The following is a 19,216-nucleotide window of genomic DNA, read 5'->3' as shown; positions in this document are numbered from 1 at the left end:
CAAGAACTTTTAATAGGGGGACTTCTTTTCAAAACTCTTCCTGAAGAAGTGCTTACCAAGCCAGATGAGAATGAGAAGATAAGGGGATGATCCTCGGGAGTCTTCCTGGTGACCGGAATAGAGATATTTATAAAATTATATGGGTGAGAACTCCATGAAAGCATGCAAAAAGGTATTGATCGTCCATTTGATGCAGAAGAGTTGGGAATAAAGGGTACATTGCCCAGATTGTGGCAGGACCTCAAATCCATCTTGTGCGAAAGAAGTTTGAACTTAAAGCTTTGAAAAGTCGTTCAAGATTTAAACGACTTTCGAATGAAAACCTAAGGAAACCTTTGTCGTAGATTAAGACTGATAGACCCACTATATGAATATCCAGGGCTGAAAATATGAGAAGCTGAAAATATGAGAAGCGTCGTATATGTAAATAGCTACTACGTTCCTACCTGCTAGTAACTTCTCCTACACCTTCCAAGGAACAGGCGGAAGGAAGGGAAGCCAGAGACATCAACGGAACTGACTTGATGCCAGTTCGAGTGATCGAATCTATGCAACCCGGACACCGCAAACCAATTAAGGTGCAAAGTGGAAAACAGACGAATACTCTACGGAATGAGATGAGATTTTTCATAGATGAGGACATGGGAACTGCGGTACTTCCAAGTGCGGCTTTTCTCAGAGAAATCAAATACGAGGGGGTCGAGTCTTTGGCGGTACGGTGTGGGGGAAACCCCGTCACACGCGGACTGCCGCATACGCTTCTAACTGTTTTCCATAACACAATAGACTAAGTTTATGTCGAAAAACATAAAGATCGGTCAAATAAACCTGCAGCATGCCAAAGCTCCCTCCTACCTATTGGCAGCGAGAATGACAAAACTACAGGATTTCCCCTACATCTTTCTGGCACAAGAGCCGTGGGTTCGATTTAACAGAATCTGTGGCATTGGATCACTAAATGGAGCTAGGATCTTCTACGATGAAAGATCCATAAGACCGAGAGCTTACGTCCTGATGTCAAGACGGTTAGAGGCAACGATGCTGAGACCGTACTGTTCCCAAGAATTAGCTACGGTCATCATATAATAGCAGATAAATGGCGAGAGGGAAAACATCATATTTGCCTCCGCTTATTTACCCTATGATTCTTTCTATCCTCTACCGACGCAAGAGCTTAGGGATCTGGTGGCGTGTGCAGAATCAAGTGGTGTCTCTTCATAGGTTGCGATGCGAATGCTCAACATATTTGTTGGCGCAGTAGCAAATGCAATCCAAGAGGAGGGAACCTATTTGATTTCATCACTTCAGCTGGTCTTATGACTGCAAACGTAGGGTGCGCCCCTACGTTCGTGGGACCAAGAAGAAGTGAAGTAATTGACCTAACAGTCTGTACTTCAAAAGTGTTGGAGTTGATTATACACTGGCGAGTGATAGACAAGGTCTCTCTGGCAGATCACCGATATCTAGAATTCAATCTGACTATTGCGGGCGAACAGTCTGCAGTACAAAGACGCAACCAAAGGAAAACGGATTGGACAAAGTTTAATGAACTTCTTGGCAATAAAGTACAGTCCCTAGGCGACTAAGGACTCATTTGGCGCTGGAAGATGAATTGAAAACTCTGAACTGCACACTTTTAGGGTGCTATGAAGAGGCTTGTCCTATTTCCCGAGGCCAAAGCGATAAAATGGTTCCTTGGTGGAACCGAGAACTGCAAAAACTCAGGAAATGAACCAGGCGACTTCTAAACCGTGCTTGCAAAAGAAACAAGAACGAAGACTGGTTAAATTTCAGGAGCTCACTGCGTGAATGTAAGAAGCTCGTTAGGTGCTCGAAACGAGACTCCTTTAGAACGTACTGTGATGAACTGGAAGGCGAAAGAGAGACATCAAGGCTGTGCAGAGTCCTCAAGAGGGATGACTCGGCCAAGTTGGATTCTCTTAGAAAACCCGACGGTACTTTCACGAGCTCCAGACCCTCCTGGAAGTACACCACCATACGTTAACGAATCCGGAATATTCCATTAGACGGGGGTGGCGGGTACAATGGACCAACACGGCCTGGGTGCTCAGAAGCTGTAGCTTTTCCCCCACCATACACACACACGTTCCTACAGGTCTTAATTTGACAAAGCTCGTGGAAATTTTTAAGCAATTTGTTCTCCGGCGCCTGTGATTGTTGATGACCAGCAAAAACCCAAGGAAGTGTATTTCACTAATAGCGATTGCGTATTTTGCGTAGCTTCACATAGTAATAGCCAAAAATGTGATATAAATAAATATTGAAAAGGAGAATCGGACTAGTTAGTGCGGTGCTAGTACTTAACATGTCTTAGCACTTTAATGAGAATTATTCCCATATCGACTTCATATTCCAGATTGGAAGGGAGAGTGTAGAAAATTTGCAATGCCAAGAATGACCAGCAAAAGCGATGAAGCTTTCTAGAGAACAAAAGTCGTTTCAATGTTGAGATGATGAGTATTCCTCAAAACAAACCTAACTACTAATGAAATAGTGATCTGCCTATACTTCGTTCAGGTCACCATCGAGCCAAACGATTGCTCAGAGAGTGGTAAATTAAATAAGGAAAACAGACGACTTAAAATTTATACCAGGGATCATCATTCAGGGTTATTCCTGAAGCACGGGAGGATCATAATAGCCATGAGAAACTTAGGAAATAATAGAAGTGTACGCAGTAATGCGAACGATTGGAATATGGGGAAACAGAGCAGGAAAAGCGGGGTCGGCTCGTCTTGATCGGTTGCGCCATTTTGCGTAATATGTCTGATCTGGATGCAGTCAAGAGGCTCTCAAATTATCATATAACGTTTTAATCCAATGTTGTTTTAGACGGCTTTTTAGTCGTTTGCCAGTTTTCATCAGCGCTGATGCGTGATGCAATTTCATAACGCAGTTCACCATTGGCTGATAGTATGGATCCAAGATATCTAAATCTCTCATTTCACATCGCTGTCACTGACAAAGATAATGCCTGTTTCATTGGGTCGGTCGTGTGCTTTATTCCGATCCACTTTCTGTGGAGAAAAAAAAGAAAGCAATACTTACTATAATATAAAACGCTTTAGTAGAAATCAAGTTCTTATTAGTATTGAGAATCATATCGTCCACTTTTAAATTGGCTAATGTGTGAGAATGATGATAAGCACAACCTTAGAGTTTAGGAAGTTCCTACATTATACTCTTTACCAAACTTTCAGTAACCGCATCATCCAGGCGAGGATGATGTCGAACGCAGGAGATGTGCGGTGTATTTGTAGGTGATTTAGGCGAAGGAGGATTGTGATCTTGTTTGGCTGGCCTCTCCATGGAACAATTTTCCTCCAACGAGCAGTGCAATCCACGATTAAAATTTCTACCATCGTGAACGGGACACCCTGCATAGAGGGGTTTATAACCATTGCAGCCCCATTTCAATATCGACGGGTCTCGTAAGTTCTTCCGTGCTTGCTGAGTTCTCAAGTGTGATTATTTTGAATCTTACTCTCGGCCTACGATGTCCTTGCTTCAAAAGCTTCTTTATTTATTTATGATTATGGTAGAGGACCTAATATTTCTTGAAAGCTAGTAGTAGTAACCTGAAATGTAAGCATTTGCTAGTGGGCCTGCTTAAAGACCTGTCAGGGGTCAAATATCCACAGTTTTGGCAAAAAAAATACAAAATATTTTAAGTTACAAGTTACTTCTTTTTATCTTTCCTTTTGAAAAAGCAGTTTTGATTGCGGAAAGAAAATAAATATTCATTATCCTATTCATTCAACAATGTTCTTACATTCCCCTTGAAATATTGTAATAATTTTTATGAGGGATAATTAGTTTCCGTCTGAAGTACGGTTATAAAAGCGCGACAATAAGACTAATTCTTACTCAGATAACTCTTTTTATTAACTATGCAAATTAGAGAATGAGAACTTGTGAATAAAGTGATCGTTACGTCTCCAAATGAGCCGATTTTAAATCAGTTAGTGTCGGTAATGAGGAAAGACAGGAACATTAGTGAAAAAGCAAAAATTTTACTTCTTTTAAAAGAGACAATACTCACGATGAATAAATGAAAGTTAGAACGACTAGAGTGCGTTCCACAAAAAACGTACCAAATGTAACTTTGAACACTGTATACCCTTTAAATAAGTGCGGTTGAAAAAGTTTTCCAATAGTCAACGATCAGGGGACTATGATTCATTGTGTGGAAAACAATACGAGTAGTTTGCTTTGATCGCAAGCTAAAATCAAGTGTACGGAAATTAAAATTTTTAAATATCAGCCTCTTTTTGTTCTGCAAGAGGACAAAAATAATCAGCAGCACACTCAGGATGAACAGCATAATTGGTGACATTTTCAAAGGATATATGAACTTATTAGTATTAGTATGTCTTATTTATTTATGACAATAAGTTTCAGCGATGAATATAAGATAACGAAAATACTAGAGGTTCCTGCCTGCCTGGGTACAGCGAAAAGATTAAAAACTCAAGGTATCTGGTCAAGGGGATGAACTCGATGCCGTTTCCGTTGATAGCTTGGAGGGTGAACTGTGATCATGCCATCAGCCATCTCCGATCGTGTGACCCGTTTTTTTCTTAGTTTATATTCCCGGGTCTAAATATTACGCATCTTGACGGCTGACTTCTCGAAATCTCAAATAGGGTCTCCTGAACTTTACAACTGCAAATTCTCCAGTATGCTGAGACAGCCAGGATCTGCTTTAAAGAATCACTGCAACGTGTTTTGATAGAGTTTATGATTGAATCCATGAACGATTCAATTATAGCGAAAATTTCTACATAAAACTTTTACATTATTTGTATTTCCTCTTAAGGGAGACTCGTTCATTTTTCTGTGTCCCAACTCGAGTGGGACAAAGGGAGACGAACCGACGAATCCGACGAGCCCGGCGAACCCTCATCTACTCAGGGTTCCGTGGACATAAAAATATTTAGATGAATTAATAGCCGTTTCTGAAACAAACTACCATAGTGATGGTTACTGCGAGTGTAGTTGACTAGCGGCCGAGTTTCTCAGAAAACCGTGGAGGGAGTTGCACCGTACTGCGAGGAACTGGCACCAATGGCACATAAGTGTGGGTAACGTGCTACACCCTACAAAAGAGCTTAGGGGAAACATATCAGCGCCTCGTCGGCTTTGCTAGTAGCAAAATTTGGTTGTAAGCTCGACATGCTACCAACATCGAGATATTCACAAATGGACGTGGCTCTCACCGGATGATCGCACCTTCAAAAAAATAAATCATCTTCCAGTTCCAAAAAGGACTACCACAAGCATGCTTGTATTCGAGATTAAAACTTTTCGTGGGGCAAATACGGCTCAGGTCACTATGTAATAAATGAAGATTCGAAGTCGACAAATTAAAAAACAATTCGGTAAGAACGGAAAATGGAAAATTTGGATGCATATGAAAACGGAGTAAAGATAATAACATAGGAAAGGAGAATTTGCTCTTCCTCTGGGGACTGTCCCGAGGCTTGTGTTACTGTTTGCCTGGAAAATTTTGATCATGATCATGACAAAAGCATCTGAAAGTGCTCATAAGATCTTTGAACATCGAATCCTGTGACTACTAAATCCAATGCAGGAAGGATCAAACTGGAGCTTTAGATACAACGCGGACTGTGCGAAATCTTTTACGATCTAGCTGTATCCATTTCAGTTATACCCTGCAAGCAGCTGTGGGCTGAGCAAGAAGGGTGAAACTCGGAACTCACAACAAGGAAAATTACGAAAGAGCTGGAAGAACACGATATACAACTACAGCAGGTCGCTGTGAGGATTTGGAAATTGAAGGGCGGGTCATCATTCCGACGTTTTTTATAGGCAATAGCTATATTTTGAAGCCGATGGCTCGATTTGAGCTGTCGCTTTCGTCTCTTGAACACATATAGGAACAGGGCTACGAATGCCACGATGATCCGCTTTTATTTTGGCATCATCCGGTGAGATGCAACAGGACTGATTTTTTTCTGGTATTATCAGACCAGTCAGGCATTTTGGTTTAAAACCTAGTATCTTTCTAAAGGAGGGAAGTTATGTGCATTTTTATTCACAGATCGTTTCCCCTGTAATTCATATGATATATTAAGTGATCTTGACTCATCGCACTGCACTATATGTTAAATGCACTGTCCGCCCCTACCCACATTTTAATGATTTAACGGAAATCCGAGTAAGAAAACGGTCGCGAATCTTATCTTCTGATGACAAACGATTTAATGAAGATAGTGATGATCTGTGATATTATTCCATCTTGCACAATCGGCGCATCGAATGGCAGTTCACTGCGATATTGCACAGATTCATGAGCAGTTAACAAATCATGCTGCGAAAGTTACTGGTGGAAAGTACATTTTAATCAAGATAATGCCTGGGTTATTACCCTTCATGCTAAACCAAAAAATTGCGTTATTTCGCAGCTGGCACGTTCTCTAGACGCTGGTAATTGACAGCAGGGCTAAAAAATATGATCACCGAAGCTCCGGTCGCAAAAATAAATGTAAAAATTTCTTCTGAATGGATAGAAATCTAAATTTTAGAGGTGCAAGTTTGTCGACGTCTACATTCCGCAAAAAATGTTATGTTGTAGGAAAGTGTCTGTGGGAACGAAAAACACCTTTCATTTTCGTTGATCGTGACGTCAAAATCAATGGAACAGTGTGCGAAAATGGTATTTTATCATCATCAACTGGACAATAACCAGTATCCGATCTAGGCCTGCCTTCGTAAGGAACACCAGACTTCCCGCCTTTCCGCCAAAATCCATCAATTCGACATCTGGAAAAGCTGTCTGGCGTCCTGGTTTACGCCATTGCTCCATGTCAAGCAGGGTCTACCAAATCTTGTTTTTCTCGCTCCGAGGAATACATGAGGACTGGCGTGATCATTGTCTTGTACATATAGTTAGACGTTTCGAGCGGAACAATTTTTGTAAGCTGATAGGCTCTGTTGGCTACCAAAAACTGTGCGCGGATTTCATCATCGTAGCTGCTATCGGTTATGTTTTTCCCATAATGTAGCTGCAGTCTAAGCCAAAAATTCTAAATCACTTTCAAAACTAGCAATGGACTTTTCAACAAAACTGGATGCCTGCCGATGGGGTGGGATTTTGAAGGGAAAAGTGTACGCTAAATCTCACGCATCGATTGAATCGTTAAGAAGCACTCTGCTAGAGGCGAGGAGTGAAATTACCCCGGAAATTACGATGGCCATCATTGGTAAATTTTCGAAAATGCTAGAAAGCGTGGACAAATACAAAGGAGATAGATTAAGTTAACTTTGTGGAGAATTTTCCGCGCTTTCCAATATGTTCGCAAAACATTTTTATTTCAATGATTTTCAAAAACAAGAAACCTCGTTTGCCATTACCACTTAATTTCCATTAGTGTCAGTTTACTGAAGTGCATTTTAGCTCTCCCCAGGCGTTCCTCCTCCACTGTTCTGCACTAGAAATTTCTAGGGCGACTCACTGATCTGTGTAACTGCAATGGAGTTGTTCCTCTTTCATAAGATGTAATCTATTCACTGCAGGCTCCACCTTTTAAAGAACAATCTACCGACATCTAACCTGGACGCTTACGTGGTTCTTCGTTTGAAATTACGTCGGGCCAATTATGAATGAGATGAATTAATTATAGCTTGAATCTTTCAAATAACAGTGGATTTCACAGAAAACGGATTTACCGCTATTAACCCATCAAATAAAATCAATTTGGATTCCACCGTCGGCAGAAACAACGTCTCTTAGATATACAAACTAATCAACGCCTTTGATGTTCTTTCCGTCCTAGGGAAAAATTTAAGAAAAAGATGATGTTTTGTCAGTTAGACTGAAAAGGTTGTTTTTTGATTGTGTGTATCCAACTCCGATTCTGCTTTTCCAAAAATTCAGAGTCATTTAGCCAAGGTTCATGACTCGACGGGGGATCAAGCAGATGTCATTAAGGTAGTCGAGGTATTTGAAAAATTATGACATAGTTCATTGAGCTCTTCCACATCCACCAGACAAAGCAACATGAAAAACATCAGCGATAACGGAAAGAGAAACGTCGGTAAAAAGATACAATACTGGCAGAGTCCTCTTTAGATTTTAAATTCTCCTGAAATTGTATCTCGATGCAGCACGTAACATTTTACGCCGTCATATGTAGGGTTGGCTATTACTTCCTCCGGTATTCCGATCCTGCGTAGAGCATTCCACATATACTACTTGTTCATACTAAGTAAGCTTTCTCGAAAACGATGAAGAGCAGGAGGGACCGGTGGTCTAACCTCTGCACACTATTCCACAATGATCCGAAGCGTATTAATGCGGTCGGTATAGAAGGATCCAGAGCGGAAACCAGCCTACTCTCTCTCAATCAAACTTTTGGGGGGTTCGTTGTTGCGTTGGAGGACAATTTTGGCTATTCTCTTTGCGACAACTGGAAGCACGCAAGTATACCCTCAATCATCACACTTAAAACCTTTTCGGAAAAATGAAGTAGTGCAGGCTGCCAAAAGCTACAAACCTGTCATTATTGTCATTATAGATCCGAAGACCCTGTTTCCCCATCATATGTGCGAACAAGGTGTTATTAAAGCGTAGATTGGCATTCAAATCACTCATCACGATAACACTGTCACCTTCAGGTAGCACCCCCTGGGCCGCAGTGAATTGCTCCTAGAAAGATTCATATTCCTGTGAATAGAAAGTGTCCGTTTGTGCGCCGCACTGTCTATTGAGATGTTATTCATTCTATGCCAGAATTTCACACCCAATATTATGCCTGATGCAGTTTACCAGTCAAGTGGGCCCGCCTTGCGGATCCAGGAAGCATTAATCTTACTCTGCTTGTCTCCTTCTCCAACGGATTCACGCTTACCTCCAGCCGCCTCACCAAGGTACAATAATGCAGTGCCAGAATACTTTGAGTGAATTCTCAACTTCCCTCAGCTCACAGGAATTCACTACCTCAGCGGGACATGAACTTCCCAGCCTAATAGTAAATAAATGCTAACAGTTCCATTGGAGTTTACCTCATCTACAGCCTAAGGCGTCTAGGCGTTACACGGCTATTCAGACTATATTGATTCTTCCCTCCTCCTCTCTCAAACAAGTTTAATTGTTCAAGAACCAATAAAGACAAGTCTACTCCACATTGAGGCCAAAGAAAGCGTTCCTATTCCGATATTAATCGGGGTAGGCTATAGTTTTGTTTCAGCGATCACTTCCGATTTTTCTTTTTCTTTAATTTTTCGTGTGTTAGAATTTGTAGTATCTTATTTTATATTAGTATCCCTACACTATACAAAGTGACCAAAATGATAAAAAAAATAAATCGTTGTTATAAAAAAAGTTTTTTTTCAGTCGCATGGGCTATGTTATTATCGCGGATGTACGTTTATATATATATATATCCGAACGAAGACAAGCGCGCTCATGATCAACACGATTTTTATTTTGGCTCCTGCTTCTTCAAGGACTATTTTTCGTCGTCTAGAGCTACAAATTTAATTCTCTCACTATAATTCAATTAGATGTATGGGAAAACAACGGATGTGGGGGGCACAGAGCATTAGAAGAGTTACTGGGAGTACTGAATCCAGTTCTTACAATGCCATCCGATTCTCGTGTCGCCATACATCTGTTTGGTAGAAGATATGAAGTTACTTTGAAGCATAGAGAGAACTGCGAAGTCCCAGAGGAATGAGTGGCGGGATATACTGACGTTTTCTACACCGATAGCTCAAAAACCGAAGAAGGTCCTGGAGCCGGAGTCTACCTCTCGAATAAAAACGTGTAGTGGGCTTTTCCTTTGGGACAATATGCAACGGTTTTTCAAGCCGAAGTTTATGCGATCCTAAGGGCGTGATTGACGAAGGGTAGAAGGTAGAAGGGTGATAGCCAAGCTGCATTGAGGGCGTTGAGTAGTCCTTTGATCACCTCGAAAATCGTTCAGGAATGGAGAAACTGTTTGAACTCTATCTCTAGATTCAATACGGTGGAACTACTCTGGGAACCTAATCACTGTGGCGTACAGGGAAATGAAATCTTGAATGCTTTAGCGAAAGAGGGGTCAATCTCCCCAATGCCGGGACCGTTACCAGCAATTGGAGTATCAGTAGCATTGGCTAAGTCCGTTTTCAAAAACTGGGAACAAGCTTCCCACAATGACAGGTGGCAGGGCCTAAATGCTGCTCTACACACCAAACTTTTCCTACCAGAACCAAACATGCGTACCGCAAAGTTTATCCTGTCGGAAAGCAGGAGGACTTGCAGGTGTATTGTGGGCATTCTGACAGGCCATAATTCACTAGCTGGGCATATGTTCAGAATAGGAATTACTCAAGATGATACGTGTCTCTCCTGTAATGAGGAAGCGGAATCCACGGAGCATTTCCTATGTGAATACCCCACCTATGGGCGGATGAGGCATCAGATCTTTGGTGCCGATGTTCTCCAGTTATGACAGGTAGCATCACATCCACAAACGGAAATCCTGCGATACGTTAACGAATTCGGAATATTCCGTTAGACGAGGGTAGCGAGTACAATGGGCTAACACGGCCCGAGTGCTCAGAAGTTGTAGCTTCTCCCCCACGACACACACGCACACACTCACTATAAGTCTCTGGGCGACCCTATCCAGTCACATTTCTATACGGGTGAAAATGAGTAGAGCTATTGTACCTACACTTGGAAGAAGAATTTCCAGTCTTGAGAATGTGGTGGACTTCAACAGCTAATTGAACAGGTGTTCATGGCTTCAATCGTTATCAATTTCTATCGTATGTGATCTACAAATCAGCAACTGCATTTTCCAGCTCTTATTCTGATAAAATCGGCCAGAGATAAAAATCACTCGCAGCTTTTATGCAGACCATGTCACTATTCAAGAAAATGAGAAGTTAAACTGATCTTATTACATTGTAAGGAATGCAAACTTTACAGAAACCGGATAAATTTGCAAGTGTTGCGTTGTATTAACGCAATTGAAACATGAACTGGCTTTGAAGTATACATAAATCTTGTTTTCCTCAATAATAAATCTTACAATATCCCCCAATCCCCCCCAAAATATTAATAAAATATCTCTTCTGACGATCTTCGACATATGTATATAAAATTTCAATATCATTTTTCAGATCTAGACAACCTGGATCAGACCTATTAGAACCTTTCAGGAGCAGATGGAAATACATCACAACTAAAATGGCTGACTCGAATTTAACGGTGCCTGAAGTAAATGTAATATATCCATCCATAACAGACTATTACACAGGTATATATGTAGATTCGAATATTTACCTTAAACTACATTTGTTTGCTCATTTCAGACTTGAAACCCTTCACAATCCTAACCATAAGCGCCGGTGGACTATTCTTTCTCATCAACAAAATCATCTTCCTTCAGACGCTATGCAAGATTTTCAAAAGAATTCGTACCAGCTACCGATGGCATACATTAGCATTGTGCTCTATATATCCAGTTGTAGCTTTAATGGCCTTCATGGCTATTTTGATTCCGCAAGCCGGGCTTCTGTGCAATAGCATAATGCATATATCGTTTACGATATGTTGTTTTATATTTTATAAATTATTTTTTAAATATGTGGGTGGTGAGAAGAATTATCTTGAAAAAGCTGATGCAGATGTTTTCAACGTACGAACGCCGCCATGCTGCTGTTGCTGTTTTTGTCTGAAACCAATCTCGGCGACTATAGAACGTATAAGTTTTGTAAGATATATGATCCTCCAGTTACCAATCGTACAAACAGCATTAGTGCTAGCGATAAATGTTATTTATTTTGCAGATTTTGTGAGTACAGTGCCAGTTTTCTGGAACATATTTCATAACTATATTAAGTGTATCTTTTCAGAATATCTACCAAAATGTTTCCTATTATTTTATACCATTTATGGTATCTTCAATCTTAATTGGATTATGGGGTCTGAATATTCTCGTTCGGCTAATTCAACCACAGGCTAAGAATCACAATTTAATGGTAAGCCAATCAAAGATTTAATTCAAGGGAGTTACTTAACCTAATGCAATAAATTTTCAGTTAAAATATCTCAGCTTACAATTGGTATTAGTTTTCTGTAAGCTCCAACCAGCAATTCTAGAAGGACTGTTCCACCTCGTCGTTTTTCCGAATCAATATCCGTTGACCGAGCATGTTTACAAGCAAAGTATGTTCATATCCACTTTCTAATCGGTGCAGTGAATAAGTACTTTATCTTATTATTTTTACTATTTTCAGGCATAATTCAAGTGGCAATTCTGGGTGAAATGATTTTACTTTCGCTTCTTGCCCAGAAGGCATACGATAAACCGCAACATTTGTGATATACCACTCAACTGCTTTTGCAAATGTTTTTTTAAATGCTTTCACATCTCCATGAAATATGTATCTGTTAATGTTTGATCCATGCACATACCATACGTTGTTTCATAATTTAAGACTAAAACCAGTTAGGAATACTCAAGAGCACAGTGAACAATGTACAGCAACCTTTGTACGAATGAGAAGAAATATATTTATCTAATATTGTTTTATGTATTCATGGTTAGTTTTTCATTTTTGCCTTAACACAAATCAGCGCACCTTCGAATTTGTATCTTGTCTTGGATATTTGTGAAACAAAACGGGGTAAAACGTCAGTCAAGGACATCTGACGATTTTTGAGAACCTAAATGGCTAATACCCAACCAATCAGCTCCACTCCAATTGATTCTCAACACAAAGTAAAAACTTCTTTACATTTTGTAAAATATGTATTTTTTTCAATCGTTTTTACAAATTATAAATCGAAAAGGGATCCTTAAAAAATACGAACAGTTAAGACGAAAGCCACGCCACCTCTTGTGAAGGAAATGCTTGGTGAACTTAGACTTCGTTATCACTGTCGTCTTCCTTTTTAGCGGCATTTCCAGCCTCAATGGCCATCTCGTACCAAATCGAGGGTTCAATACGATGTAGACCATCAACCTCTTTGCCGACCATACTCAATTCAAGTTTGAATTCCTTATCTTTTAGCTCGTCGTGCACTTGATAAATGCTGCAAATAAAATAATAAATAAATTGGAGGATTTCTCTAATTTTAATAATCATATAAAAGGATAACATCATTTGGTTGTTAACTTACATTCGGCCTGCATTTTTGACTACTTCTTCAGTACTCATATTCTTCAAGTCTAATTTTTCTAATTCAGTTTTTGCTTGTTGTTTCGCTTTACCACTGGCACAGCCAAAATATCCCTAAAAACAAATGGAAATATCTTAAAATATGATTACGTATGTAATAAAATATTTATTAAGAATCAAAAATACGATAAATAAGAATTCATGTTTGAAGTCCACATTTCTTATCACTCCTTAAGAAGCCTACAATATACTGCAACAAGGTCTATAGCATATTCAGTAGATAGAATGTAAAAGAATGCTCTTTTGGAACCAACGAAAATTCTATAAAAATTTCAAACTCCCGATTGAGGAAACTATCACAATTGGAGAGAAATATGAGGGATCATGTCGCAATTTAATGCAATGGTTGCTCGCCACCACCATTTGCCTCTTAATAGCAAACGGTAACCCCTGAAAAATATACATTCATAAAGGAAACCATAAAAAGCAGTGGTGGATCGTAGCCTGTTGAAAAAATAAAGATCGCCGATTACTCGACCCGCTCAGTCAAAGGATGGTTATGAACTGCAGTGTCCCGTAGTGAGTCTCCACTACGCTACCTAGATCACAGCTTGAATGAACCTTTGGGCCCATATGCCTCCCAAACGAAGCAGGCGAACTCTTCGAGCGAATAAGTAGAGAATTAATTATAGATTACTCGCAACCACGGGACCAACGAGTGATACAGTCAATATGTTGCCTGATCTAACTAAAGCTTCAAAGCTGGTGTGTAATCTGCTGATCTTGTTGACTTTAAAAATGCGTTCGGATAATTTATGAAAAGCATATTGAATGAAGGGATCCACAGGACTTTTTACCCTGGCCTTTTATTATAGTCATATAAAATGAATTGCTGATGTTGCTCCCCTAGAGACGTGCTGGGATTTGCGGAGGACATCAGAGTACAGTTGTACAACCATGTGGGTTAAGAACGCCTTTATAGCCTTCTCTGTCTGCAAACCAACCTTTTTGCAAAGAAATGGGGTCTCCGGTCGTGAATTGTTCTCTGGATGTACACAGTTGTAGTGCGTCCCATTCTAACGTACGGCTCTATTGTATGGTAGCAGGCTTTGAGCAAAAAGTACAATAGAACTGAGTTCTGTAGGATTGAACTGCATGTGTATGTGCTACCGGAGCTCTACAGTCCTGTCCGGCAAATGCTCTCAATGTACTCCTACAACTTTTCCCCGCAGACCTACACATTAAATACGATGAAATATGCAATGCCTTCAGACTACGTGAGTCCGGATGCTGAACGGCGAAGTCCTACGGCCATATTAACATCCTAGACCAAGTACATCGGAAAATCTGGGTATTTCCCACAGAAAACGCTACACGTAAATTGAACTTCACAAGTAACTTTGCTGTGGACTTTCCAACCAGGGCAGAGTGGAAGACCGACGGCATGTTGTAAGGCTATAACACAGTATTCTTCACCGACGGATCAAACATGGGATTTGGAGTACGTTCTTCAAGGGTTCGCCAGTGTATTCCAAGTGAAAGTACTGACGATACTGGAAGTCTGTCGATCCGAGCCCCACGCATAATATACGACATTCTGACCGACAGCCAAACGGCCATTAAGGTCGTACTCAGCGACGACATCTTCCAAGCTAGTGGGGCAGTGCAGAAACGCGCTGAAAGTCTGGACGGGACGCTCAAGGTCATCCTCCTCTGACTGGCCAGGCAGGACTTTGCTTTTGGCAGTCCTTCAGCGAGCACAATCTGTGCCCCGCTGGCGACTGTCAAAGGTGGAATTTACTCACACTACTTAGCAGCCGCCGACCTCAGACGGCGAAGGCACACCACCTGCGCCAAGTCAAGGAGGATTTGGCCTGTTTATAATAAATCCTGACCACGAGAACTGTTGTGCCAGACGCGTGCAAATGCATACAACATTACGGCGACCTGCAGGGGCCATGGCCTATAGAGAACCACGCAGCTAGACTCGGCATACCCTACATATAATGAACATACGCCAATCAAATAATGTGAGAAATGGAACTCGAGAATGGAGAACATATGTAAATTAGAGGCAATGTTAATTAGTAAGTGAAGCAAAAGCTTATTTATTAAGATATTCTCCGCTATCTTTGTAGGTGGAATAGTCGCATACGCCCAGAACATCATTGACCCATACCAAAGAGGCTTCACTCCAGGCAAATCAGCAACAGATCAGATCTCTCTGCCGCAAGCGATGGAAAAACTGTTGGAATATGGACACCAGTTGCACCATCTAGTCATCGACTTTAAAGTCGCCTATGACAGCATAGCCAGAGTAAAACTGTACACGGCCATGAGAGAATTCGGTATCCCGGCGAATTTGATAAGGCTGACTAGGCTGACCGCTGTCTCAACTGGAGCCACACAGCTTTTAGGGATATCGAATTGGTGGACGTCGGCGCAAAACGGGATGTCTGGAGTTCCTTACTAGGCCTAGACCGGATATCGGTTGTTGCATCGTTGATGATGATATGTCGCTCTGATAATCGCTCCAGATGCACTCTCTGTTCGCGTTATCGAAAACTTCCTCGAAATCGATGGAGAGAGGTTAGTGAAGGTCTAAAATCCGCGTACTTTATCAAAATGAACGGTAGGGTGTTGATGTAGTCAATGCAGAAGGATTCCGAGTAGAAACCAATCTGCTTTCGAGATGTTCTTCAATGCGTTCCGCGATTATTGTAGCCATAATCTTTGCAACAACACAGAGCACGCAGGTGCTCTCTAATTGTGATACTCAAAACTGATGCCCATCTTTCGAATCTTAACGATCATTCACTTCTTCCGTACGAGCGAAAACAACAACGATCATCAACGACAATCAAACGATCAGCAAGATAGCTCTCTGGATCATAAAAGCGGTCGATGTTGAACTTGGAGGGTGGCAGCTTCCCAACCATACGAGAAGTGGCGGACACAACACGCGAACGTATCATGAGATGATGATCCCTTTCGAGGCCGATGTCAGCGCCTCTCTTATTACGCACATCCAGAAGTTAACTCCTAAATCTACTGCTGATCGCGAAGTGGTCAATCTGATTGCTCGTACGGTGTACTCCAGTTGAAGTCCAATTGACTTTATGGCAGAGTCTATGCTCGAACAATGTTCCACCAACGACGGAGCGATGGAAGTTACAGAAATCCACGAACCTCTCTCCATTTCCATTACGGTCGCCAAGACCGTGTTTCTCAATGGCATGTCCGAGCACAGTATTGTCACCTTTAGGAAGCCTCCCATGAACTGCGTTTAATCCCTCATAGAAAGCATCCTTGTCCACTAGATCGGAGTCTCGCTAAGTGCATAGCTCCTTAGCCAGGACCGTAATCTTACAATTAGAAGTCTGTCAGAATACAGGTGAAGAGAGCGCACCTTGCGCTACCCATCAGAAGCAATCCGACACTGAATTCGCGTCTGCTACCACTTGGCTTTCCAGAATACAAAAGCACATTGCCGCAAGAGGAGTACTCTCCAGAGTCCCACAGTCTTACTTCGCTTAGGCCCAGAATGTCCAGCTCATATCGTTGAAATTTTCGGGACCCTCGATACCTCTGTCGAGGAATATGCGAACATTCCAGAAACCAATCATAGTCAGTTTTCGATAGACAAAGGTCGTAGCCGTGAGGTCAGTTCCTATCCGAAGCTTTATTGACGATTCGGTAGGAATAAAATTTCAAAATTTGCAGGTTGCTAGCCCACAAATTTCTATCCCTTTTAGCCGCCTCTTATGACAAACAAGGAAAACTTTGAGTCCATACTCAAGCCCCAAACTCACAGGGCGCAGATGAAGTTTAATTAGCATATCAAGGACAACACTATTCGCCTTATCGCTCTCTAAGGACGCGAATGCTGGTCTGTTACTAAAAAAACTGAACACCACGGAACATTGCCAACCCTAATTACCTCCTATGGTACAGTCACAGCATCCGCGCTGATGATAATTTACTGGATAAAATTGGATTCAAGTTCCAAAGGATCCAAATGGCTTGACTTTGGCGAAAAATCTCCCAACATCATCCGAAATAAAAGGCAAGGATTTAATAGATCATACCATCTCCTCCTTCGATCTGATGATATCTCCTTGCTCTTTCGCCGAGTAATGGTCTTAACCAAATGGTTATGAATTTGAGAAAGGGGTTAAGCGTTGGCCCGAAGATAGATACTTACCTGCTGATGCTGGCACTGACCTCTATGTCGTTGTTTTATCTAAAATGTTTAAATGCAGCTACCTCAATACTAACATGAAATTGAAGCTGTTTCGCGTCGCTATGAATCTTAGAAAGTGACAACCACTGTTACTTTAAAGTCCCAGATGCGGGGATGTTGGATAAGAAGTGGATAAAAGGGCATCAACCCCATTACTTGCTTTATACCTCGGGTCAACGCTGCCAGCCAATGGAGAACTGCTCTATGAAATTGCTTCACGCATTAACGCAACCTGGATGAAGTGGCGTTCCATGACTGGTGTTCTTTGTGATCGACGTACCAAAGAACGTGTCGAATCTAAAATCTACCGCAATGTTGTCCGTCCTGTCGCTCTCTATGGTTCTGAGTGTTGGCCGACTATAAAAGACGCGGCGTCTTGCGGTAACGGAGACGAAGATGTTGCGTTGGACTAGTGGCGTGACACGGTTTGATCACATCCGAAATGAGGATATCCGTGATCGTTATGAAGTTGCACCGATCGTGAAAAAATAACGAGAGGCGTCTTCAATGGTATGGTCATGTAATTCGTGCCAACGAGAATTCACTTGCCAAGATTGTTCTGAACATAGAAGTCGATGGTAAACGACCAAAAGGCCGGCCGAAACAACGGTGTCTGGATACGCTGGATGGAGATTTAGAAGCCTCGAGATTGCATCCAGATCAGGCATTTGATGGAGCCAAATGGCGAAACCGATCACAATGAGCCGACCCCGCTTGTGAACGGCACAAAGGCTGAAGAAAAAGAAGAACTCCATTACTTGCTTTACCTTGCAATCTTATCGGCTATCTTAGGGTCGCAACCGAATAGGTCGCCATGAAAGTCGCCACCAGCAAGAGAAGGAGACAAGTAGGGGAATCTAAGTAGGAAGACCCGCAAGACCGGCGTGTATGAAACCTTACGCTCTAGATATGGCAATCACATGCATAGCAAATGGAGTGAAAAAGTGAATAATTCTCAAACGATGTGCGGCGTAGGCAGAGAAACAGCAAACCAACCCCTCATCTTATTGGAAAGCCATTTTCTTTTGGGGCTATAATATTACACAACATTGAATTCTAAATATGACTTCGCGTCTAGAAATGCTTATTCTCCATAAGTGGGACTTAAAAATAATGAATTATACTCACAAATGAAGATCCAGACGGTTCAATCTTATACAACTGCGCTCCATTAACTTCGTCCCACGACGCCAGGATCACAGCCGCTCCAAAAGGCCTTACCGCACTGTATAGAGTGTAAGCGTGGATATAAGCCGAAAGCCTTTCATTGAGGATCTTCAGGGGAATCGTTCGGTCGAACTGCATTCGATAATTTGTGGCTTCTTCCCGGGCGATGCTCAGCAGCTTGATCCCATCGGCCAACAGCCCAGAGAGCACAAGCCCAATGTTCTTATCCACTGTGTAGATTCGCGACGCAGCATTCTCCTCGTACAGCGGACTTGTGATTATCTTCTCCACGGCCAGCACTACGCAGTCCTTGCCGCGAATCCCAACCACCGTCCCACTTTTCTCCACAGCCTTGGCGGCATAGTTCACCTGAAAAACTTTTCCGTCGGGCGAGAATTGTGATGCAGATAAATCGTACTGAAAAGGGAAACTCCATTAGTTAATTGAGAATGGCAGTTTTGATAGGAATTCACTCTTACCCCTGTTCCAATTGAACTCATTTTGATTTTAAGAAAATTATCACGATTTGTTTTGTGAACTGAATTCCGGCTGTGTCATGAAATGTTTCAATTTCTGAGGTTATGGGCAAGTTGACAATACACCGAGAATTTTGACTTTTCATCATGGTTTGTGCATAAGATGGAT

General features: G+C 41.6%; 2 protein-coding genes across 4 annotated transcripts in view; one reads left to right on the top strand and one right to left on the bottom strand.

Annotated features, from left to right (window-relative positions):
* LOC119654443 (organic solute transporter alpha-like protein) overlaps window positions 1–12,578 on the top strand; it is a 28,471-nt gene extending 15,893 nt beyond the window's left edge. For all 3 annotated transcript variants that reach the window (XM_038059844.1, XM_038059845.1, XM_038059843.1), the window contains 5 exons: window positions 11,158–11,294; window positions 11,350–11,831; window positions 11,893–12,018; window positions 12,079–12,205; window positions 12,277–12,578. In XM_038059844.1, coding sequence (XP_037915772.1) covers window positions 11,225–11,294; window positions 11,350–11,831; window positions 11,893–12,018; window positions 12,079–12,205; window positions 12,277–12,362 — 891 coding nt within the window. In that variant the 5' untranslated portion in view covers window positions 11,158–11,224 and the 3' untranslated portion in view covers window positions 12,363–12,578. The remainder of the gene's footprint in view (window positions 1–11,157; window positions 11,295–11,349; window positions 11,832–11,892; window positions 12,019–12,078; window positions 12,206–12,276) is intronic.
* A 212-nt stretch (window positions 12,579–12,790) lies between these two features.
* LOC119655931 (proteasome subunit alpha type-3) lies at window positions 12,791–19,192 on the bottom strand. The gene is made up of 4 exons (XM_038062113.1): window positions 19,051–19,192; window positions 18,533–18,988; window positions 13,163–13,275; window positions 12,791–13,075 (listed from the first exon to the last, which is right to left on the bottom strand). The coding sequence occupies exons 1-4, from the start codon at window positions 19,069–19,071 to the stop codon at window positions 12,904–12,906; spliced, it is 762 nt and encodes a 253-aa protein (XP_037918041.1). The 5' UTR covers window positions 19,072–19,192; the 3' UTR covers window positions 12,791–12,903.
* Window positions 19,193–19,216: the final 24 nt, after the last annotated feature.

This window comes from Hermetia illucens, chromosome 4, assembly GCF_905115235.1.
Source record: "Hermetia illucens chromosome 4, iHerIll2.2.curated.20191125, whole genome shotgun sequence".
In the NCBI taxonomy this organism is placed as follows: domain Eukaryota; kingdom Metazoa; phylum Arthropoda; class Insecta; order Diptera; family Stratiomyidae; genus Hermetia; species Hermetia illucens.
The sequence above is the reverse complement of the archived record's forward strand: the minus strand, read 5'-3'. Positions and strand labels throughout refer to the sequence as shown.